Below are 24,913 nucleotides of genomic sequence, written 5' to 3'. Positions count from 1 at the left end.
AAGATATCTTTGGGACATAGAGATCTGGTAGACACCACCTTGATCAAATTTATTACATGTTTCCTAATGATTCTGTCCTGAATAACAGAGAGAAGACAAACCAATGACTCTGAAGCCCAAGGAATAACACAGTAGTAACTTCCCTGAATTTCCTTTTTTGCCTCATGTACTTCAACCGTGGAGCTAAGCAAGAAATTGGCAACTAAAAATGCCACTAGATACAGAAACTTGCTTTCTCTAGCAAAAGACAAGGACAGGCATACCTTAGCAAGACAGAAACATTTAGACAATAACTGTTATACACCAGTCAAATAGCAACAACAATAAAAAAAAAAACAAAACCCAAAACCCTGTTGTTGCCAGGCACAGTGGTACACATACCAGTAAGTACTCCAAGTTACTCTGGACGCTAAGGCAGGAGGATTATAGGTTTGAGGCCAGCCTGGGCAGATCCTATCTCAAAATAAAAAACAGAAATGGGCTGGGGATGTAGCTCACTGATAGAATGCATGCCTAGTATGTGTGAGTTCCTGGTTTCACACCCCAGGACCCCCTGCCATGAGAAAAGTCTGTTGCCCAAACATACCTACATCATCAAGGATAAGTGGGGAACCAAGAATGCTATAAAGAGAGTTCTAGTCTCCGAGGATGGCTTCTACAAGGTAGCAGGAATCAAGACTTCCATTCCTGGGGCATAATAATGAGTTCTTGCCCCACCTTCTCACAGTGATGTCAGTGGAGACCATGTGGAACTCCAGACATTCATCTTCACTTGTCAATAGTAAAGCAATGGATTTCACACCAGTAGCAACAGTGGATCACTAATCAGAAACCACAGAGACAAGAAAAAACTGGAACAACTTTTCAAAGTGCTGAAAGAAAAGAGCTGTCAACTCAGAATCCTATGCCCAACAAAAATATCCTTTAGGAACAAAGGGGCAAGACAGTCTCAGATAACAGAAGACTAAGAGATCATGTTACCAACAGATACATCCTCAAGGAATAGCTAAAGAATGTGTCAAAACAGAAAGGAGAGCAACAAAAAGCAAGAACCTTGAAGCACTGTGAAAGTAAGAAGAACATGGGGTAATGAAAAATATAGCTAAGTAACAGATTTCCCTTCTCCTCTTTAGTTTTCTCAATTGGAGGCAAAATTACTATAACATTGTCTAATGTATTCTGAAATATATGTACAGGAAATATTTAAGACAATTATAAGTAAAGTGTTTACATTTCACTAAAACTGATTTAAAAAATGATGACACTAAAAGAGTTTGATAAATAAAGAATCTATAATGTGATACCTAGAGCAACCACTTAAGAAGGTGTAAGAGATATTAAGAAATACTATTGATAAATTGAAATGGAATTTAGAAAAACTATTTAAGTAAGTCTCAGAAAGACTGGAAAAACAGAAAAATGGAAAACAAAATAAAAACAAATCCTAACATGTCCATAAGTACATTAACTATAAGTGGCTTAAATACAGCAATTAAAAAATAGTGATTGGCAAAGTAGGTTAAAACACCACAAACCAGGATTCCAAGATGGTGACTAGAGGGAGGAAGCAGAAAGCATGTTTCCTAAAGTAAAATCTAGGCGAGACACTGGAGATACACCTTACAGGAAAAAACTACTGAGAAGAGGCAAGACTTTGACTCCTCCACTCCCCCAGCTCGCAGATAGCATCCCCACTCCACGTTAAATGGAGAAACCAGGAGGGCTCCTGCACTGCCAGACGCCAGCTCCCATAGCACTTGGGAAGACGCAGACCACAAGGTGAGCTAAGTGGCACGTGATACACCCACAGACAACCCTGGGCCAGATCACCACAGCCCCCTGGACAGACCGACCCCCACCCAGGGAAAAAAGAAAAAAACAGAATAATAAATAGCAACAACAAAAAACACACATAAAGAGGGCAGGGTGCCCTGACAACAAAGAGGGAGGGAGGAGCAATCCCACAAGGAACTGTAAATAAACAAGCCAGCCAGAGAAGGCAAGACCAGCAGTACCCTCCCAGCAACCAGGAGCAGGAAAGCTTATAAAAGGGGTGGTGGGAGGAAAACTCCACAGGAGAGGTGGGAAGGCCCACTTCCCACGTGAACTGTAAATAAACATGCTAGCCTGAGAAAGCGGGTGTAGCGTCACCTCCCCTAGTGTGCTTGAAAAGGGGAAAGCTGGTAACAGTGGCGGTCACCCCAGGAGAACTCTAAATAAACAAAGTCTGCGGGGCTAGGTGAGTGTTAAGCTCACTACTGACATCTGCATAAATAAACTCTCCAGCAATAGCAGGCTCACAGTGGTGGGCAGGTGAGCCACAGCCTCAGATAGATGATCACAAAGCTGTCTCCAGACACTTTTTTTTTCCTCTCTTCCTTTGATGAGACAACAACCGAACTACACCTGCATGCAGATAAACTTACTGAAACTGTATTACATTTGTACTTGGGACACTAGGTGGTGTTTTGGTTTTTTGCTTTTTTTTTTGTTTTTTCCCCTTTGATGAGATGACAGAACTACTTCTGAGACACCATTTCCAGGATTGGAGGCTGACGGACTAACACCAAAATTATTAAGACTGAAACTTTATTGCATTTGAACTTGGAGATTTTTTTTCAGTCCTCTCTCTGTCTCTCTAATGCCTGTTCAGCTTACTGTTGATTAGTACACTATCTCTCCCTGTTAATATCTTTGAAACTTTTGTTTGTTTTGTTTTACTTTTGTTTTTCCCTCTTTCTTTACCTTCTTTGCTTTCCCTCTCCTCTCACCCTTCCATTCTAAATATCACCATTGTTATTAGTACAAGCTAGAAAATACTTATGCACACAGTACAGAGATAATAACAATACCAAGAGCAAGGATGGGAAGACAGAAAAAACAGGGAAACGAGTTTCCCCACAGCAAAAAATTCGTACAGGAACCAGAGGGAAATGAAGAAAACAGATACTCAGATCGAAACTCCAACAAAATGAAGACAAACTATGCCAAAGAACCCAACGAAGCCCATAAGAATAATCTGAAAGAAGAAATCCTACAGGTAAATAATGAGAATTTTATAGAGATGATACTGGATATGGTCAGGCAAAATGTATAGGAGACACTCAAGAAATTCCAAGACAACAAAAATAGAGAAGTTGAGAAAGACAAGAAGAAATTAAAAAACCATAGAAGCACTGTATAAACACACCAAAGGGAAACAAAGAATACGATTAATAAAGAGATAAATGAACTCAGGACAAAAATAGACAACATGAAAGAAGAGACTCAGGATATGAAAAACCTCAGAAAAAAGAACAAAACAGAATTGCAAAACAAAATGGAAGGCCAACCCAGCAGAACAGAACAAACAGAAGACAGAATCTCAGAACTCGAAGATGAAATGGTAATTAAAGGAAAAACCAAAGAACTATTAGTTAAACAACTCAACACCTGTGAAAAGAAAATGCAAGAACTCACCGACTCCATCAAAAGACCAAGCCTGAGAATCATGGGCAGTGAAGAAGGAGAAGAGGTGCAAGCAAAGGGAATGCGTAATATAGTCAACAAAATGATAACAAAATTTCCCAAATCTAGAGAAATCTATTCCTGTACAGATGCAAGAGGCCTCCAGGATACCAAACAGACCAGATCAAAATAGAACTACCCCACGACATATCACCATTAAAACAAGTTCAGAAACTAGGGAAAGAATATTGAAGGCTGTAAGAAAAAACAAATAACATACAAAGGTAAACCCATCAAAATCTCAGCAGACTACTCAACAGAAACATTAAAAGCAAGAAGAACTTGGGATGAGATCTTCTCATTTTCATTCTGGGCACTGAATGAAAATAAGTTCAACCCCCAGGATACTCTACCCAGCAAAACTATCATTCAAACAGAAGGAGCAATAAAAATCTTCCATGATAAGCAGAAACTAAAACAATATGTGACCACAAAGCCACCACTACAAAAGATTCTTCAAGGGATTCTACACACAGAAAGTGAAACCCAACATAACCATGAAAGGGCAGGCAGCACCAAACTACAGGAAAAGAAAAAGCAAGAAAGTAGAGAATAACCTCAACTTAGGTACACACAATCAAACCTTCAAACAACTAAGACAACTAAATGACAGGAATCACCACATACCTATCAGTACTAACGCTTAATGTTAATGGTCTTAATTCCCCTATAAAAAGGCACTGTTTGACAAACTGGATTAAAAAGTAAGATTCAACAATCTGTTGCTTACAGGAGACCCATCTCACCGACAGAAATAAGCATAGGCTTACGATGAAAGGCTGGAAGAAGATTTACTAAGCCAATGGCCCCCCAAAACAGGCAGGAGTAGCAATACTTATCTCTGACAAAGTAGACTTCAAACCTACATCGATCAAACAAGATAAAGAAGGACATTCCATACTAATAAAAGGGGAAATAGACCAAAAGGAAATAACAATTATCAACCTATATGCACCCAATGTCAATGCACCCAATTTCATCAAACATACCCTGAAGGACCTAAAAGCATATATTAACTCCAACACAGTGGTTGTGGGAGACTTTAACACCCCATTATCATCAATACATAGGTCATCCAAACAAAAAATCAAATGAAGAAATCCTAGATCTAAAATATACAACAGATCAAATGGACCTACTTGATGCCTACAGAACATTTCATCCAACTTCTATACAATATACATTCTTTTCAGTAGCCTACGGAACCTTCTCCAAAATAGATCATATCCTAGGGCACAAAGCAAGCCTCAGCAAATATAAGAAAAAAGAAATTATACCATGCATACTATCACAATGCAATAAAACTAGAACTCAATGACAAAAGCAAAGACAAAAAACATGCAAACAGCTGGAAACTGAATAACTCATTGCTTAATGAACAATGGATCATTGATGAAATAAAAGAGGAAATTAAAAAGTTCCTGGAAGTCAATGAAAAAGAAAACACAACCTACCAGAACCTATGGGACACAGCATAGCCAGTCCTGAGAAGAAAGTTTATAGCCATGAGTGCATATATTAAAAACACTGAAAGATCCCAAATCAATGACCTAATGATACATCTCAAACTCCTAGAAAAACAAGAACAAGCAAATCCCAAAACAAATAGAAGGAGAGAAATAATAAAAATAAGAGCTGAAAACAATGATATAGAAACCAAAAAAACCATACAAAGAATTAATGAAACAAAAAGTTGGTTCTTTGAAAAAATAAACAAGATCAACAGACCCCTGGCAAACCTGACTAAAATGAGGAGAGAAAAAACCCAAATTAGTAGAATCAGGAATGCAAAAGGGGAGATAACAACAAATACCATGGAAGTCCAGGAAATCATCAGAGACTACTTTGAGAACCTATATTCAAATAAATTCGAAAATCTTAAAGAAATGGACAGATTTCTAGGTACATATGATCATTCAAAACTGAACCAAGAGGATATTAATCACCTGAATAGACCTATAACACAAAATGAAATTGAAGCAGCAATCAAGAGTCTCCCCAAAAAGAAAAGTCCAGGACCTGATGGATTCTCTGCTGAATTCTATCAGACCTTTAAAGAAGAACTGATACCAACCCTCCTTAAACTGTTCCATGAAATAGAAAGGGAAGGAAAACTGCCTAACACATTTTATGAAGCCAGTATTACACTTATCCCAAAACCAGGCAAAGACACCACCAAGAAGGAGAACTACAGGCCAATCTCCTTATGAACATTGATGCAAAAATCCTCAATAAAATAATGGCAAACCGAATTCAACAACACATCAAAAAGATCATTCAGCACGATCAAGTAGGCTTCATCCCAGGAATGCAGGGGTGGTTCAACATACGAAAATCAATAAATGCAATAAACCACATTAACAGAAGCAAAGACAAAAACCACTTGATCATCTCAATAGATGCAGAAAAAGCCTTTGATAAGATCCAACACCATTTCATGATAAAATCTCTAAGAAAACGAGGAATACAAGGAAAGTACCTCAACATTATAAATGCTATATATGACAAACCTACAGCCAGCATTATACTTAACAGAGAAAAACTGAAACCATTCCCTCTAAAATTAGGAACTAGACAAGGATGCCCTCTATCTCCACTCCTATTCAACATAGTACTGGAATTCCTAGCCAGAGCAATTAGGCAAGAAGAAGGAATAAAAGGAATACAAATAGGTAAAGAAACTGTCAGAATATCCCTATTTGCAGATGATATGATCCTATACCTTAAAGACCCAAAAAACTCTACTCAAAAGCTCCTAGATACCATAAATAGCTACAGCAAGGTAGCAGGATATAAAATCAACATAGAAAAATCATTAGCATTTCTATACACTAATAATGAACAAACTAAGAATATATGAAAACAATCCCATTTATAGTAGCCTCAAAAAAAATCAAATACCTAGGTGTAAACTTAACAAAAGATGTGAATGACCTCTACAAGGAAAACTATAAACTTCTGAAGAAAGAGATTGAGGAAGACTATAGAAAGTGGAGAGATCTCCCATGCTCATGGATTGGTAGAATCAACATAGTAAAAATGTCTATACTCCCAAAAGTAATCTACATGTTTAATGCAATTCCCATCAAAATTCCAATGACATTCATTAAGGAGATTGAAAACTCTACCATTAAATTTATATGGAAACACAAGAGGCCACGAATAGCCAAGGCAATACTCAGTCAAAAGAACAATGCTGGAGGTATCACAATACCTGACTTCAAACTATATTACAAAGCAATAACAATAAAAACAGCATGGTACTGGCACAAAAACAGACATAAAGACCACTGGAACAGAATAGAGGACCCAGATATGAAGCCACACAACTATAATCAACTTGACTTTGACAAAGGCACTAAAAATATATGATGGAGAAAAGACAGCCTCTTCAACAAAAACTGCTGGGAAAACTGGTTAGCAGTCTGCAAAAAACTGAAACTAGATCCATGTATATCACCCTATACCAAGATTAACTCAAAATGGATCAAGGATCTTAATATCAGACCCCAAACTCTTAAGTTGATACAAGAAAGAGTAGGAAATACTCTGGAATCAGTAGGTATAGGTAAGAACTTTCTCAACGAAACCCAGTAGCACAGCAACTAAGAGATAGCATAGATAAATGGGACCTCATAAAACTAAAAAGCTTCTGTTCATCAAAAGAAATGGTCTCTAAATTGAAGAGAACACCTACAGAGTGGGAGAAAATATTTGCCAGCTACACATCAGACAAAGGACTGATAACCAGAATATACAGGGAACTTAAGATCCAACACCATTTCATGATAAAAGCTCTAAGAAAACTAGGAATAGAAGGAAAGTTAAAAAACTAAATTCTCCCACAACTAATGCACCAATAAAGAAATGGGCAAGTGAACTAAACAGAACTTTCTCAAAAGAAGAAATTCAAATGGCCAAAAAACACATGAAATGCAAATTAAAACCACACTAAGATTCCACCTCACACCTGTTAGAATAGCCATCATTAGCAACACCACCAACAACAGGTGTTGATGAGGATGCGGGGAAAAAGGAACCCTCTTACACTGTTGGTGGGAATGTAAACTAGTACAACCACTCTGGAAAAAAATTTGGAGGCTACTTAAAAAGCTAAACATTGATCTACCTTATGATCCAACAATACCACTCTTGGGGATATACCCAAAAGACTGTGATACCGGTTACTCCAGAGGCACATGCACACCCATGTTTATTGCAGCACTATTCACAATAGCCAAGTTATGGAAACAGCCAAGATGCCCCACCACTGACGAATGGATTAAGAAAATGTGGTATCTATACACAATGGAATTTTATGCAGCCATGAAGAAGAACGAAATGTTATCATTCACAGGTAAATGGATGGAACTGGAGAACATCATTCTGAGTGAGGTTAACCTGGCCCAAAAGAACAAAAATGGTATGTTCTCCCTCATATGCGGACATTAGATCAAGAATAAACATAACAAAGAGATTGGACTTTGATCACATGATAAAGCAAGAGCACACAAGGGATGTATGAGGATAGGTAAGATACCCAAAAAACTAGATAGCATTTGTTTGTTGCCCTCAACGCAGAGAAACTAAAGCAGATACTTTAAAGAAATGGCGGCCAATTGGAGAAGGGGACTTGGAACTAGAGAAAAGGGTAGTTTGAGAAGAATTAACTTAGAAGGTAATACACATGCACAGGAAATCAACGCCAGTCAACTCCTTGTATAGCTATCCTTATCTCAACTAGCAAAAACCCTTGGTCCTTCCTATTATTGCTTATACTCTCTCTTCAACAAAATTAGAGATAAAGGCAAAATAGTTTCTGCCAGGTAATGAGGGGTAAGGGGGGTAAGGGAGGTAGTGGGGGGGGTAAGAGTGGGGTGGGGGAAGAGGGGAGAAATGACCCAAACATTGTATGCACATATGAATAAAATAAAAATTAAAAAGAAGAAAACCATGAACCAACTTTGTGCTCTCACAAAGTCACTTCAAATTACAGAGGTAAGCTGAAAGTAAAAGAGTAAGAAAGGACATATAATACAAACAAAGAAAGAAGTCAGGCATGGTTGTACATGTCTGTAACTCCAGCTTTTAGGAGACTAAGGAGGACTGTAAGTTTGAGGCCAACCTTGGCTACATAATGAATTTGTGGCTAGTCTTGGCTACACAGTGAGACTCCCATCTCCAAAAATATTAAACAAAAGAGTGGCTATAATTGTATAAGGTAAATATAAAGATATTTCAAAGCAAAGAAAATAACCAAGGACAGACAGGGATTTTACATCACACTAAATGGGTTAATCTGATAAGACAATACAGTAATCCTAAATGTGGATGAACCAAATACCATAGCTATAAAATAGGTAAAGCAAAAATAGAACTGAAATGAGAAACAGGAAAATCAATAATTCAATATGCTTCTCTTAAGAAAGCAAAAGTCAATAAAATTGAAAATAGAAAAATAGTGATGAAACCAATAGCTGGTTATTTAAAGTATCAATGAAATTGAAACTGATAAGACTGACAAAGAGATAATACAAATTACCCATATCAGAAGTGACAAAGGGCATATCAGATACTATAGATACTGCAGATATCAAAAGGATAGTAAAAAGAAGAAACAGTAATGGGGGTTTGAACTTGATCAAAGTACATTATAAGCATGTGTGGAAATATTACAATGAAACCCCTGTATACAATATACATTAATAAAAAAGTTTTTAAAAGGCTATCAAGAGAATATTACAACCAACTTTATACATATAAATTTGATAGCTTAGATGAAATAGACCATTTCCACAAAACCATAAACAACCAAAATTCACCCAATCAATATGAAACAAATAATTTGAATAGCTCTATGACTATTAAAAATTGAATTTAAGACTTATACAGCTACATTAATCAAGATTATGTGGTCCTGGAGCTGGGATGTAGCTCAGTAGTAGAGCACTTGCCTATCATGTGCAAGGTGGCCCTGGGTTTGATCCCAGCACCAAAAAAGAAAAGACAAAAAAAAAAAAAAAAGATTATGTGGTCAAAGTATAGAACCATAGATCAATGGAACATAATTCAGAAAAAGGTCTCATACAAATATACCCAAACGAATTTTTACAAAGGTACAAAAGGTGAAAAAACATGGAGGGAAAAAAAAGCCTTTTAACAAATGGTGCTCGAGCAATTGACCATCTACAGGGAAGAAAGGAGAGGAGGGAAGGGGAGGAGGAAACAACCTCAACCTAAGTCTCATATCTGATATAAAACTTAACCCCAATGGATCATGAACTTAGATGTTAAAACATCAAAATTATTCTGGAAAATACCCTATTAAGGGGATGAAACAACAGCTATAGACTGGGAAAGGATATCTGCAAGCTGCATATTTGACAAAGGACTAATATCTAGAATATAAGAAAGAACTCTTTATACACATAAAAAAACCTCTAAAACAATAAAGAAAAAGTATTCAATTAGAAAATAAAATCACACATCTCACTGAGGATGATATACAGATAACAAGCACATGAAACAATGTTAAACATTAGCCATAAAGGAAATGTAAATGAAAATCACAATGAACATTTAATATGGCTGAAATAAATACTATACATGTAATATAGCTAACATAAAACACAGGGACACCACCAAATGCTGGGGAGGTTACAGAGAATCTGGACCACTCACACACTTGGTAAGAATGTAAAATAAATCATACAGCCACTCTGGAAAATAGATTTTTTGTTTCTTTGTTTGGGTGTACTGGGGTTTGATTACAGGGTCTCATGCTTGTTGAGCAGGTGCTCTATCACTTGAGTTATGCTCCTAGCCCTTCTTTGCTTTGTAGTTATTTTTCAGATAGGATCTCATGCTTTTGCCTAGGCCTGGCCTTAGACAGAAACCCTCATACTTACGCCCCTTATGTAGCTGGGATGACGTTAGTTGAAATGGGATCTCACTTTTTGCTTGGGCTGGCCTCAAACTACAAACTTCCTGATCTCTGCATCCCAAGTAGCTGGGGTTATAGGTATGTACCACCATACCCATCTAGAAAACAGTTTCTTAGTAAAAGTAAGCATGAAACTACAACATAACTCAACAATTGTACTTCTGGGTACTTATCTTAGAGAAATGAAGGCTTATATTCATATAAAAACCTGTATACAAAGCTGAGCATGATGGTACACACCTGTAATCCCAGCATTTGGGAAGCTAAGGCAGGAAGATTGTTTGAGGCCAGTCTGGGCTACATTACAAGTTCAAGGACAGCCTGGAATATGGCAAGACCCTGTCACATAAAACAAGACAAAAAAACCCTACACATGAATGTTTACAGCCAAAAATTAGAAACACCAGATATCCTTCAATGAGTGAATGATTAAACAAATGATGGTATATCCATACTTTGGGATACTATTCAGCAATAAAAAGAAATAAGTCATTGATTATGAAACACCTTGGATGAATTTCCAGAAAATTATACTGAGTAAAAGAATGCCAATCACAAAAGGTTACTGTTTTGAACCGAATGTTTGTGTCCAACCCCCAGAAGTGCATGTGTTGAAGTTTAACCCCCAAATGTGACGGAATTAGGAAGGGGGCCTTTAAGAGATAATTAGGATTAAATGTGATCATGAATAGAGCTCCCATAATGGTATCAGTGAATTTTCTCTCTCTGCCATATGAAGATACTGAGGAGATAGCCTCACAAGAAAAGGGCCCTTACACGAAGTATATCTACCAGGATCTTGATCTAGGTCTTTCTAGCCTTCAGGACTATATGAAATAAACATCTATTGTTTAAGCCACGCAGTCTATAGTATTTTTATAGCAGCCTAACTAAGACAGTTATGTATTATATAGTTCCATTTATATAACATACTTAAGACAACATGAGGTATCATTGTGGTGACAAGAATGTTCTCTATCTCAACTATGTCAATATTCTGCTTGTGATACTGTGTTACAGTTTTGTAGGGTGGTATTGTTAGACAAAAACCAGGTAAAGGGCACAAAGGATCTCTCTTACAACTCCATGTGAAACTACAATTATCTCAAAATAAAAAGACTTAGTAACTCTGCACATGCTATTTGCACACACACATAAAGAGAGAGTGAGATTAAGGAAGTGTTGTAAAATGTTAATAACAGATGATTCTGGATATACTAATCTTTCAACTTTTCTGTAAGTTTACAAGTTTTCAAAAGGAAACATGGAGGGAAAAGGAATAGTCTCTAGTTTCTCCACTGATCCTTTGCTCTCCTTTTTGAAATGTTCCATATCAAATTAGTACTACCTGGTTGAGTTCTGTGCTTCCTTAAGTACTGGCACTGTAGAGAAAAAGGCAACAAGCCATGTATGAGTGGCCTCTGAGGCCTGATCTAACTTGTTAAAACACATCCTGACAACTGGAGACACAGTATGTTATACAGTAAAAATGTAACTCTGGATAAAAAAGTGTTACTAATTCTGTTCAGCATTTTTTGGAAAACAAGCAGTTTCATGCCCATCTGTATGAAGGAAATTGGTTTTTTGCTTTTTTTCTTAAAGCATGAATTATTTCTCGTAAGTAAAAGAACACCTAGTGACACTGCTCCACCACAAGGCAACTCTTAGAATTACTGTATATTGTTTAGTGGGCTTGGTGGTCAAGAGCACTGGTTCTGGAGTAATACAGACAAAGGTTCAAATCACTAACCTGCTGTCAGAACCATCTAGACTTCAGTGGAAAAAATGGCACTACTAATAGAATCAGTGTGGGACTTTCTATGAGGATTTACAAGTACAATAAATGTAAAAGGCATAGCACAACATAAGAGGCCAATAATTCTGCCATTGTTATGAAACATTTAAAGTTGCTTTAATAACAGGAAGCAACCACAAAATAACTATTCATGAAATATACCTCACATTATTTTAGAGTCCAATGAGCTCATGCTCATTTTATAATGTGTAACATTATAAAAAGTTACACAAACTAGGATTTATTTTAGTTTGGTCTAGAGACAGTATGAAACAGTAGAACAAACTTGATATATATATAATGCATATATATAATATCTATATCTATATCTGTATTTTTTTGGTGGTACTGAGGTTTGATGTCAGGGCTTCACACTTACAAAGCAGGCACTCTATCACTTGAGCCACACCTCCAATCATGAACCCAATATTTAAGCTCCAAAGATTTTGTCTGGCAACGCGGTCTTAGGACAGCTCTAAAACAGCCTAAGTTTTCTCATTTCCTCATTTTATGACAAGACTGCAGGAATTAAAACAGAAAATCTATACAAGAATATTTCATAAAATTAACAATGTGACATTAATGAATACAAGTTTTCACATTACCTGTATGAAGGACACTCATTCTAATGAAACCTGTCAAATTTGACAGAAAATTTCTGAAGATAAAATTAAACAGTTAAGAAAAACTGGGAAAATTTTAAAAGTGGGGCCACTGAAACTAAAATTTCGAATATGTATTTATATTTATATAAAATTCAAATGCATCTATTCATCAAAATATTTTCCTAATGATTTGTATAGAATTTTAGGCAGCCTTACATTTGTAGTGCTGAATCTTTCTAATTTTTTCTATATAAACCAGAGGAATGTGACATTTACAAAGTGAGGTCTAGAGGCTTTAATGTGTTTTAACAAAACCATTCCTGAGTCTGGGTCACTGGCATGGGATTTCTTCCTTCCTTACAAATCTGCAACCTCTCCTGGCCTTGAAAAAGCAAGCAGCAGATTCCATACCACCAAGGTGCAGAACCTCTTCCCACCTTAAGTCTCCTATCTGGTCTTCAAGTGCTAATGATTCTTCCTTCTCAGGGCCAGTATTTTTCTACCCCTGCAGCCATTACCACAGCTCAGGCTCTCATTACTTTCTGCCTGTAAGTACTAGAATCGCATCCCAACTAATTTCCATATCTTGTCTTTCTGCTCTGATAATCCTATTCATCCCTGCTAAATTAAATATCCTAAACTCTTGCTTTTGCTATGTCACTCCCTATTCAAAGACTTTCCCCAGAGCACAAAATCCTTACCCCAGCCTGGAAGCTGAATAATTAGTCACCAGAAAATCTAGAAGCAGCCATCACTGCCACAGGCAGGTAATATACCACCCTCTGAAGCCCCAACAAAAAAGATCAATATTAAGTTCACTGGGGACCTATGTCCACTCGAAATGGAGATGTAGTTTACAAAGGTAATAGAGGCTCAAATAAAAAGAGAAGCAAGGAACTCAGACACTACTCTTATCTATTTAAATGCACAAGCAATTATTAGACTTGATACCTGAAACAAGCAACAATGGTAACGTGTTTCTGACAAATGGGAGAAAACCTACCTGGTAAAGGCAGGCTGCTGTTCCAAGGAAAAATGCAATGATGTCATTCAAATCTTCACCATCAGTCTGTAAATACAAAATCAAAGATTACTTTTTTTCAGGTGGAAGTCTATTTCCAAAAATTAATCTACCAGGATAGGGCTATGACAATGTTTATGAACAGTCAAAATTTTTATATAGGGATATGTAAAAGTATTAAGAGTACTAAAATGGAAACATAAAATACATCATAAGATCCAAGGAGTGGGAGACTGTGGACAACTGCAAGAGTTTCTCTGTGTCTTGGTGTGCATAAATTTCATTTCACCTAAAAGAAGAAGAAAACTACTAGGGAAGTAAGTTCTCTCATAATGCAAAGTCTCTTCTTCCTGCTAAAGCAGCCACATAAAAATGTACAACATCCCAAAGGTTGACAATGTTATTCCTGCTCATTATTTGATCCAAATAAAAACGGACAATCTTTACTATCAAATAAGCACATCACTGAATTATCCAATGAAGTAATTTGACATGGTTGAAAAAAAAAAAAAAATTCCCCGACAACTGAAAAGCTACTGTCCACTAGAGTGTGCTAAATTCCAATGAGAAAAATCAGGACTAGTCACCCATACCTGCAATGCTAGAAAACAGCCACTCAGAGGAAAAACAGAGCTATATCATGCAGGAAGTATTTCCTTGAAAAGAAAGCAAATGGACACTTGTAACCATCCATGCTTTTCTGTTCCTATTAAATATCTACATCCATTAACTCCTTTCAAGCTATTTATGAAGTAGAATATAAGCCCAGGAAGGAGTATCAAATGTTTTCCTTCCATGTAAGAACATGAAATTTGGCCCTTTTTCTTATTTGTCTCAAGATACTATACAGCCCAGACTGACCTTGACTCACCATCCTCCTGACTCAGCCTCTAATACTGGGATTATAGATGTGTACCACCATACCTGGCCTAGAAAAACTATCTTCATACAATGAAAAATTCTACAAGACACAGGAATGTCTCTCATGACCATGTCTTCAAAAGACAATATAAAGAAATTCCTGGGGCTGGAAATGTAGCTCAGTGGTTGAGTGTTTGCCTAGCAAACTTAAGGCCCTGGGTTCGATCCCCACTACCACCAAAAACAAAACAAAACCAACCAACCAACCAAACAAATAATAAAGAAAATTCCTTGGGCATAGCTGAGTGGGCCCAGAATTGTCTGTAAGACAGAGAGAGAGTGGCTTAGCATAGTGAGAAGATCTTAAAATAGTAACCATTAATCTGTCTGAGATGCTTAGGCCAGTTCTACCCCATAGGCAGGAAAGTTCATCATGAAACTTTCCTATTTTAATAATTCTAAGACTTTAAGTAAGTTCCACCTTTTTTTTTTAAAGTCCTTTTAAATGACCATCCCCCCATTTTAAAAGTTTATGTTCATTACAGAGAATGTGAAAAATGCAGGTTATACAAAAAAGAAATTCATATACTCCATAAATAGCAAAACTCAGAGAACTACTGTAAACCTTTTCGTTTATTTCCTTCTAGTCTCCCCCTCCCTCCCTCTCTCTTTCTCTGTCTCGCTCTGTGTTTAATCATGTCAATTATTTTTAATCATTTCTTTTCAAATAAATGGAATCTTTTGCATATTGCTTTTTAGTATTTTACATTATACCATGAACACTTTCCCTAGTTAATAAATATTCTAGAATCATAGAATTTGTAAATGATTGCAAGATATAGCATAACTTATCATTCTATAATTGGATTTTTTTCTCTAAATTAACACTTAATTGCCTTTAGAACATGTTAAGAGAATACTTCTAGAGTCACCCAGACTTGTGTTCAAATCTTTATTTATAAGCTGAATTATTTTAATTTCTTCTTTTGAAACACAGAAGTTGATTTCTGCTTTGTAGAAGCCATGATCAACAATGTAAGAGTCAGAACATTTGTGCCAAGCAGCCCACAGGCTTATGGAGTTTAAAACCTTCATCTTACAAGGACAGAATAACCTATCTAAGGTCACGAAGCTAGTTACTGGCTTCCAGGTCAGCATTTCTATTGCCAAATTAGATGATTCAATTTTTTTCTACTGCACCATATTCGAATTGCTTCTAGTCTGGCATCAGCCTAATTAATATTATTTCAAGGTTAACCCTTAAAGGAACAAATGCAATATAAGCCAATGTGATAAAAAGCTTATGCATTTGAGGTATCAATTCACAATAAACTTAATATGTCTAAACTCAGAACAAAGTTTGGAAGTGAAAATAATCCAATTTACATACCACTGTGAACACTAAATCAAACCTACCAACTTGAGAAAACTATACCAACCCTAAACCTTTTCAGTCTGAACTCAGATACCAAAGAAAAACTCCAGTGCTATGTATTTTAATAAATCCCTCGCTATTATTCTAAGAGGCAGTTATTAATGGAGAATAAGCAAACTTGTATCGAATCCTTAAACAACATTAACAACATATAAGAACACTGGTTCACAGGATCCTTAAATTTAAGTGTGCCTCAAGCACAAAGTTACATACTACAAGGTAAATACAGCAATCGTTTTTAGCATTAAAGAGTATTTAGAATTCAAGGTCTTAGAAAAGTAAACTTTAAGTTAGTATCTAAATATTATTTATACTCAGGAAATACACAACGTATTTTTAGCTAGATCTAAAATTATAAAGCCCAAATAAATCCTTTACTCTTAAATCAAGTATCAGAGAAATATTGAGGTCACTGCCAACCCCACTTCTTACCATCATGCTCTGAATAATTCCATAGCAGATAACTTCAAAATAGATAAATGTTTAAATTCTATGTCCTTAAGATTTGCACACAATTGCACATAGTAGATCCTCTCAGAAAGATACACTTTTACTGACTGAAAATTATCTACAGTGACTATAGAGGTTATTCTTAACACAAAACACAATGATAAGCCAGAGAGAAGGTAAATCCAGTGGCTTTAGTGAAGATTAGGGGGAAAAAAACCCAAAAAAATGCTTTTATCCAATACAAATCATGAGCAATAATAAAATAGACTCTAATGAGGGAAAATTTAAAATGAGAGACCTCAGGTCACAAATTCTGTATGTTTTCTTTCTAGTTAACTTGGGCTAACTATTAGTCTAGCTTGCACCCCTGAACTACCCTGTTTAAAAAACTCCTAAGTTTAATCACTATATCCATTTGCATTGACATTTCATCTTTTCCTTCAGTTTAACTATCACCATTCTATTTTTTGGACATGGAATCTTTAGAAGGCAGGGACTTCCAACACTATATAGTGGTTGCCTCATCCATCCTCATAACAAGACAAAAAAAAAGTTCTAAGAGTCAGTCACTCAGCACAACAATTTTCTCTAAGCAGATATCAAATCCCCAATAAATTGGTCTAGTAAATTTCCAAAGGCAGAGATTCTCATTTAAGTGAAAGGATCAGAAAGTACTGGAAAATAGGTGACACCTACTTCCCTCCAACATTGCATTCTGTTGTTTCCTTGCTCCTCTCTCTGAGAATCACTGTTTTAGGAACTTTGACTACTGATGTGTAAGTGGAACATGTATATGTGGGTCATGGCAGAACAAAGATTTTAAAACAATGCTAAGAGAACAAATGCACTATTTTCCAGATAGCTAAGAATCCTCTATGACCAATGCAGAGTTCCCAGGATCAGATAAGAAAGAAATGCCATTGGAGTAAATTTAGTCTAGGACAACAGTGAAAAAGAAAGTATTCCATATCAACCATTAGAAAAATATAATTTCAAGGACACAAATACACACCTACCACTAAAAAAAGTCCACCCCAGCCTTTTCTCCAGTCATATTTTACCCCACAAGTTAGGATGAACTGTTAGGGAAAACAAAACAAAACAAACAAACAAACAAAAACCTACCAAAATTCCTCACAGTTTCTACAGAAACTGTGGAATCTAAGACAGAGGCAGAAAGAAGCTACAAAAACCCATGGAAAATGATCATTGTTCCCTTAGTCTACCACAAAACATTTACCTTTACCTGAAATTTTCATTTACTTGAAAAAATCTGCCAATTAAGTTGGATTAACAAATGCTACACCCCTAGCCCAATATTTATTTTTATTATTTAAAATTTGAATGAGCAATTTTCATATGGTTCAAAGTAAAAACAACATAGACTTACATCTGGCATCTGAAGTGGGGACAGTCTTGTGGGACTGAGCCCTTAACCTGTGAGTTCTGTTTAATTTCAGTAGCTAGCATAAGAATTGAATTAAATTATAAGACAGCTAGCTGGTGTTGTGAAGAGTTGGCTGGTGTGGGAAAATCTCCTACCCATTTGGTGGCAGAAGTGAAGTTCTGGAAGTGTGGGCTGTGAACATAAAGAAGAAAATCTTGAGGGTTTCTTTTTTGTATACATGGAGTCTTTGCCTTTCCATATAAACTTTAGAATCACTTGTCAATATCCACAAAGTAACTTGCTGGGGTATTAACTGGGATTGTGTTGCATCTATAGAGAAGATGGGAAGAACTGACACTTTACCAATACTGAGTTTTTGTATCTGTGAACATGGAATCTCTCTCCATTTATTTGATTTCTTTCATTGGGGTTTTATAGTTTTTTAAGAGGCTCTCATATATATTTTGTTAGACTTATTCTTAAGTATGTCTTTTATTAGCGTCAGTAAAAATGCTATTTTTAATTTAAAAATTTAATTGTTCCTTGCTGGTGCACAGAAAATCAACTGACTTGTGTATATTTAACTTAATACATCCTGCAACATTGCTATAATTTTTATTAGTTCCAGGAGTTTGTTGTTGTTGATTCTTGGTATTTTCTACACAGACAATCATGTCATCTGCAAAACAAGATATTTTCTTTTTTCCTTCCTTATCTGTACATATTTTATTTCCTTTTCTTGTCTTACTGCATTAACTAGGACTTCCAGTATAATACAGAATAGGAATAGTAAGAGGGGACATCCTTGCCATATTCAAAGATGAGATGAAGCTCGAGGCCTTGAGTTCAAACCTCAGGATTAAAAAATAATAATATTAGCTGTAGGGCTCTTTGTAGATGTCCTTTATTAAGGGCGAGAAGTTCTCCTCTATTCCTAGTTTGTGGCAAGTTTTATATTTTTAATTATTTATTTATTTTTAAATTTTTTCTTTTATTCATAGGTGCTTACAATGTTTGGGTCATTTCTCCTCCCTCCCCCCCTACCAGGCAGAAACTATTTTGCCCTTATCTCTAATTTTGTTGAATAGAGAGTATAAGCAATAATAGGAGAGACCAAGGGTTTTTGCTAGTTGAGATAAGGATAGCTATACAGGGAGTTGACTCACATTGATTTCCTGTACATGTGTGTTATCTTCTAAATTAATTCTTCCTGAACTAACCTTTTGTCTAGTTCCTGGTCCCCTTCTCCTATTGGCCTCTGTCGCTTTAAAGTATCTGCATTAGTTTCTCTGCATTGAGGGCAACAAATGCTATCTAGTTTTTTGGGTGTCTTACCTATTCTCATACCTCCCTTGTGTGCGCTTGCTTTATCATGTGATCAAAGTCCAATCTCTTTGTTATGTTTATTCTTGATCTAATGTTTGCATATGAGGGAGAACATAAGAGTTTTGGTCTTTTGGCCAGGCTAACCTCACTCAGAATGATGTTCTCCAGTTCCATCCATTTACTTGCGAATGATAACATTTCATTCTTCTTCATGGCTGCATAAAATTCCATTGTATATACCACATTTTCTTAATCCATTCATCAGTAGTGGGGCATCTTGGCTGTTTCCATATCTTGGCTATTGTGAATCGTGCTGCAATAAACATGGGTGTGCATGTGCCTCTGCAGTAACCTGTGTCACATTCTTTTGGATATATCCCCAAGAGTGGTATTGCTGGATCATAAGGTAGATCTATGTTTAGATTTTTAAGAAGCCTCCAAATTTTTTTCCAGAGTGGTTGTACTAGTTTGCATTCCCACCAGCAGTGTAAAAGGGTTCCTTCTTCCCCACATCCTCGCCAACACCTGTTGTTAGTGATGTTGCTAAAGATGGCTATTCTAACAGGGGTGAGGTGGAATCTTAGTGTGGTTTTAATTTGCATTTCCTTTATGGCTAGAGATGGTGAGCATTTTTTCATGTGTTTCTTGGCCATCGAATTTCTTCTTTTGAGAAAGTTCTGTTTAGTTCACTTGTGGCAAGTTTTATTATACACGAGGGTTGGATTTTGTCAAATGCTTTTCTATACCTATTAATAAGATCTGTGACTTTCATCTTCTTTAGTCTGCTGATATTACATTAAATCTCACTTTGGTGTGCTGTTATTTTTATACATTGCTGGATCTGATTTGCTAATACATTAATGAGAATTTTTTGCATCTATGTTCAAGAGAGGTATCAGACTGTAAAGTTGTCTTTTAAAAATGTAAATGGGATGAGAAATCTCAGAACTATCAGTCAGTTACATGTAAGTTACAGGTTACTGTTTTTCTATATGTAAAATTTTAACAGTTGCAATGAAACAAGTATGTATTACTCATTAGAAGGAGAACATGGAACAATTAGGAATCAAGACAGGTTTTAGCCAGCTGTAGCATCTCAACAGCTTGAGTGGTTGTAGTTTTCATAAATACTTTCAATAGTTTTTTACATTATGAACAGAGACGAGAGAAGGAATGCATCAACCCAAGAAGAGACATAGGTTATCTGAGTGCCTGAAGGAAATTATATTTTCCCTTAACAAGTTTTGTGAGGTACAACAGCCTTGTCTGCATTTTAACTTCAAGGTGATATGGCCTAAGTCCAAGTTCCATAACTTATAAACTTTTTTTTTTTTTGGTGGTACTGGGGCTTGAACTCAGGGCCTTCACCTTGAGCGACTCCAGCAGCGCTATTTCTGTGAAGGGTTTTTTGAGATGGGGGCTTGCGGAACTATTTGCCCAGGCTGGCTTCAAACCACGATCCTTCTGATCTCTATCTCCTGAGTAGCTGGGATTACAGGCATGAGCCACTGGCACCTGGCCATATACTGTCTTTAGTTAGGGATAGGCTACAGGTTAATAAGACTCTATGGTGTTAAAGTTTTTCTCTACCAACAAAACTCAACCCTTCACACTTATACGACTTTTGCCCATTGTATCAATAAAATTAAAAAAAAAAGACTATCTTATTTATTAGTGTCTTTGGTTAGCAATTTCCAAATTACCCATTTCTTCTTTTTGACGGCTTGTCTAATTGGCTAAAAACTGGACTCCTTCTGCTAGAATAAATTCAACCTAGAAGGGAACCAGGGGACAGGAAGATTGAGTGATGGTAGCCAGCATTCTGAAAGGGGATAAGGGTTTTACCTGTGGGCAAAGGGTGTTTGGAAGAGGAATTGAGAAATAATGAAAGCCCCACAAATCACTTTTAAGAACAGCTCTACTGCCAGAACCTGTGATGTCATCTGCTGTTGGCTTTGGGCAGCTAAGTACATTCAGAGGGTCTGCAGACTGGTACCCTGAATGTCCTCCAAACTAACAGATCTTTTAAAACATAGTGTGTTGAGTAGGCTTTTACAAGTGGTATTCTGAGCTTAATGCTGACCAAGAAGAAAAAGAAAAGGAGTTCTGATTCGTAATGTGGAACTGTCAAGAACTCTTAGAAAGTAAGTGGAAACAAAGGAAAGAAAAAGTGTACAGTATTAAATATGCTAGACTTTAAGAAAGAAAATTTCAAAAAGTTTACAAAAAGCATAAGAAAAAGTAAGTATATTTTAATGGCTATAGTCTCTGGGAGAAACTCCTCTGGAAAATCAAAGATTTGGCAACTGACCAAAAATAAAAAGAAGCAGAAAACTAAGTACAAGAACTCAGAAGCTGGATACAAACACTGCCCACAAGGGTTCTCTTCACCCTTCTACTGCTCTCTGCCTACACCCCTACCTCTACAAAGCTTTCTCTTCTCCTGACTCTCCACTTTCCAGCTCTGTGTACTTGGCATATTTACTCATGGACTTCTTTGCCTCCCCAATTCAACTTTAAGCTGTGAGACTGCAGGTCCTATGTCACACATAGCTTAGTGTCACCAGAGTACCAACAAGTGCTTCTTAAACACTAGAGAGACGATAAAAAACAACAAAAAAACGTACTGATGAAGTCAAAGAACCAACCAGAAGTCAGTGTTTCTGAAGAAAGAGAAACCAGTATAGGTGTAAAGGCCACACATTTTGGGCATGCATCATAAATTGTACTAAGATGTAATCCAATTCAAATCAGTTTTGTAACAAGTAGAATGAACAGGCACAGTCACCTGAAATTGCAAAAATAGCACAGTACCTGCAGGAGGCTTTCTACAGCATGAAAGCCTCGAATTAAATTCAGAACTCCACATAAAAGACTAAGGATAAATGCCACAATCCCTGACAAAGTTGCTGGTTCCAGTCGCTGGTGAGCTGGAAAATAAAAGAAATGGTTAGAAAGGAATACCAGTGTCTCACATTAGCTGAACATAAATTAAATAGAAATTCATGGCTCAATTTAAATAGGCCAAACATAAATAATTTTATATAACATATCTTAGTAATTGAGTATTCTTTTAAAATGCAAAGTATTTGACAAAATAAAAGCTCCATTCTCCTATATTAAATCAAATTAACATCTTTTTCTCTACATTTGTAACAAAGACATCTAACTTGCATTTGGGATATATAGTACTGAGGAATACTCACATTTGGCAATAAATCATTTAACAAGAAAACTTACTGCCTAAATGTCTCTACTATTTGCAAGTAGGTACAAGTATCTGCAAAGGTGACTTTGCTTGGAAATTCATTGCATAATTCCTACTTTCTCTGAAAAATGCTTAAAAAACAGTTTTAAGGACAAATATAGCATGCTTTTAATCAGAGCTCCTCCTTACTTAGGTTCCAGGGCTATAAATACCACTAGATATATGTGAAAGCTCATATATAATCACCAATCTGAGCTCTATAATAGAATGCAGTCTAGTAGCTATGAAGTTCCTACTGGCTGAAGAAGTGACCATTTTATCTTTACACACTCCCTTATCTTTCAGGGCTTCAGCACCCCTGAAAGGATAGCTATTGAATAAGATACTCAGTTATTCAATAGCTATCCTTCATTATCATCTTGCAGTCAGCAGAATTAACAACAGAGTCTAAATGAAAACACAAAACTAAATACATAATCATTAGACCTCAAAAGGGAGACAGAGGCAAAAAGAGGACAAAAGAACCATATTTTGATTATTTTATTTAAACCAATGAAGTGTAAAAGCCCAACAATGAAGTTAATGAGGTAGAGTGTTAATAGAAAGGCTTAAGCCTTTACAAATTATATTCAGCCATTACAGAAGAAAAGATTCCCTAAACAGTTAACAAAAAATAAAAGCCCACCTATCATAAAGTATTTATTCTTCAAGTTCAGCAGAAAATACTAACATGAAATAACATTTCCTTAAATTTCTTTTGTGCCCATGTCTTGTCTCCCTATCAATTTCCTTGAGGTATTAATATGAAAATAAAAAATCAATATCAGTCAGAATATTGATACCAAGGTCTTCTATCAGCAGAGAAAAAAAGTCTGCAATTGGTCTACCAATTAGTCATATTTTGTAGCTTCTCTCTGTCCCACTCCCCTTTAGTAAGGAGGAACTGACCTTACATAAAAAGCAAATCCTTATAATATGGGCCTCAAGAATAAAACCAACTGACAACTGAATAGGTTATGAAAATCATACTTCTAAAGTATAAGAAACAGTTTACCTTACCAATAAAAAGTCCAAGTATAATTCTGAACTATAAAAATCCTGAGCCTTATATGGTCAAGTAATCCTGAGCCTTATATGGCATTCTTCAATGGAAAGATATTATCATTTTCATGTGTTGATGACTATTTAAAAAATGAACTATAAGTCCATTGTTTCTAACACTTGACTTTTTGGCCATTTATAAATTATTTCAAAATGACCAGTTATTTTTAAAGGCATAAAAGCAAATGCTAAGCCTCCTTTAACAAGGACAAGGTAAGCATTGTGCTCAAGATCAGGGTGGCACTATGCCAAATCACTGTGAGAAAGAAATTCTAAAGTGGCAATTTTCTCACTCCCAGCCCCACCCCTTTCCTAGGACTTGTGGTTTGCCTTTTGAGAAGTTATCAAGAAAACATCATCTGTACACAACACAAAGGGGTGACACCACTGAAGGACAACTTCCCATTTTAAGAACTAAATAAATATTTAATTACATCTTAATGTATTAATGTTATATATGCTAGTTTTTACTTCAGTAAAACATATTTTAGAGCCACTGTTATCTAACATGCTTACTGTACAAGATGGCGGCTAGAGGTAGGAAGCAGAAAGCGACCCTCCTATAGTGAAATCTTGGAGAGACGCTGGAGACACACTTTGCAGGCATAATCACTGAGAAAAGGCATAACTTTGACTCCTCCACACCTCCAGCCGGCACAGAGAATCTCCACTTCACGTTAAATGGAGAACCGAGGAGGCCCCCGGGGCCGCCAGTGGCCGGCGCCCATACGGCTTGGGAAGACGCGGACCAGGTGAGCTTCGCGGTACCGCGGTTCCCCCACAGACAAGCCTGGGCCAGAGCAGCATAGCCCCCTGGACAGACTGACGTCCACCCGGGAAAAAAAGAGAAACTGAGTACTAAGCAGTAAGAACAGTTAAGACACGCTGGAAAGAGGGTGGGGCGCCCTGAGCGCTGAAGATTGGGGGAAGGGAACCCTTCCCGGGACTGTAAATAAACGAGCCAGGCCGGCCGGAGAGGCTCTGGCGGGAGCGGGGCGCGCCCAGCAACCAGGAGCGGGACACTTCTGAGAGGAGGGAAGACCCACTTCCCACGTGAACTGTAAATAAACACGCAGGCCTGACAACGCTGGGCAGTGTCACCTTTCCCAGTGCTTGGAAAGGGAAAAGCCTGTAGCAGAGGCCCCCCTCCCCCGCACAGGAGAACTCTGAGCAAACAAAGCCTGTGGGACCAGGTGAGTGCTAGCTCACCCCAGAGATCTGCATAAATAACGCCGCCAGCTACAGGCGGAGAGCAGCAGGCAGGCAAGCCACAG

General features: G+C 36.9%; 1 protein-coding gene across 3 annotated transcripts in view; it reads right to left on the bottom strand.

Moving 5' to 3' along the window:
• Positions 1 to 24,913, bottom strand: part of Sec22a (SEC22 homolog A, vesicle trafficking protein) — an 85,511-nt gene that overhangs the window by 9,664 nt on the left and 50,934 nt on the right. For all 3 annotated transcript variants that reach the window (XM_074073293.1, XM_074073294.1, XM_074073292.1), the window contains 2 exons: positions 22,145 to 22,260; positions 13,854 to 13,919 (listed from right to left, as the gene is read on the bottom strand). In XM_074073293.1, the coding sequence (XP_073929394.1) occupies positions 13,854 to 13,919; positions 22,145 to 22,260 (182 nt within the window). The remainder of the gene's footprint in view (positions 1 to 13,853; positions 13,920 to 22,144; positions 22,261 to 24,913) is intronic.

This window comes from Castor canadensis, chromosome 5, assembly GCF_047511655.1.
Source record: "Castor canadensis chromosome 5, mCasCan1.hap1v2, whole genome shotgun sequence".
Classification (NCBI taxonomy): Eukaryota; Metazoa; Chordata; class Mammalia; order Rodentia; family Castoridae; genus Castor; species Castor canadensis.
Note: the sequence above shows the minus strand (reverse complement) of the source record. Positions and strands in the feature narration are given on the sequence as shown.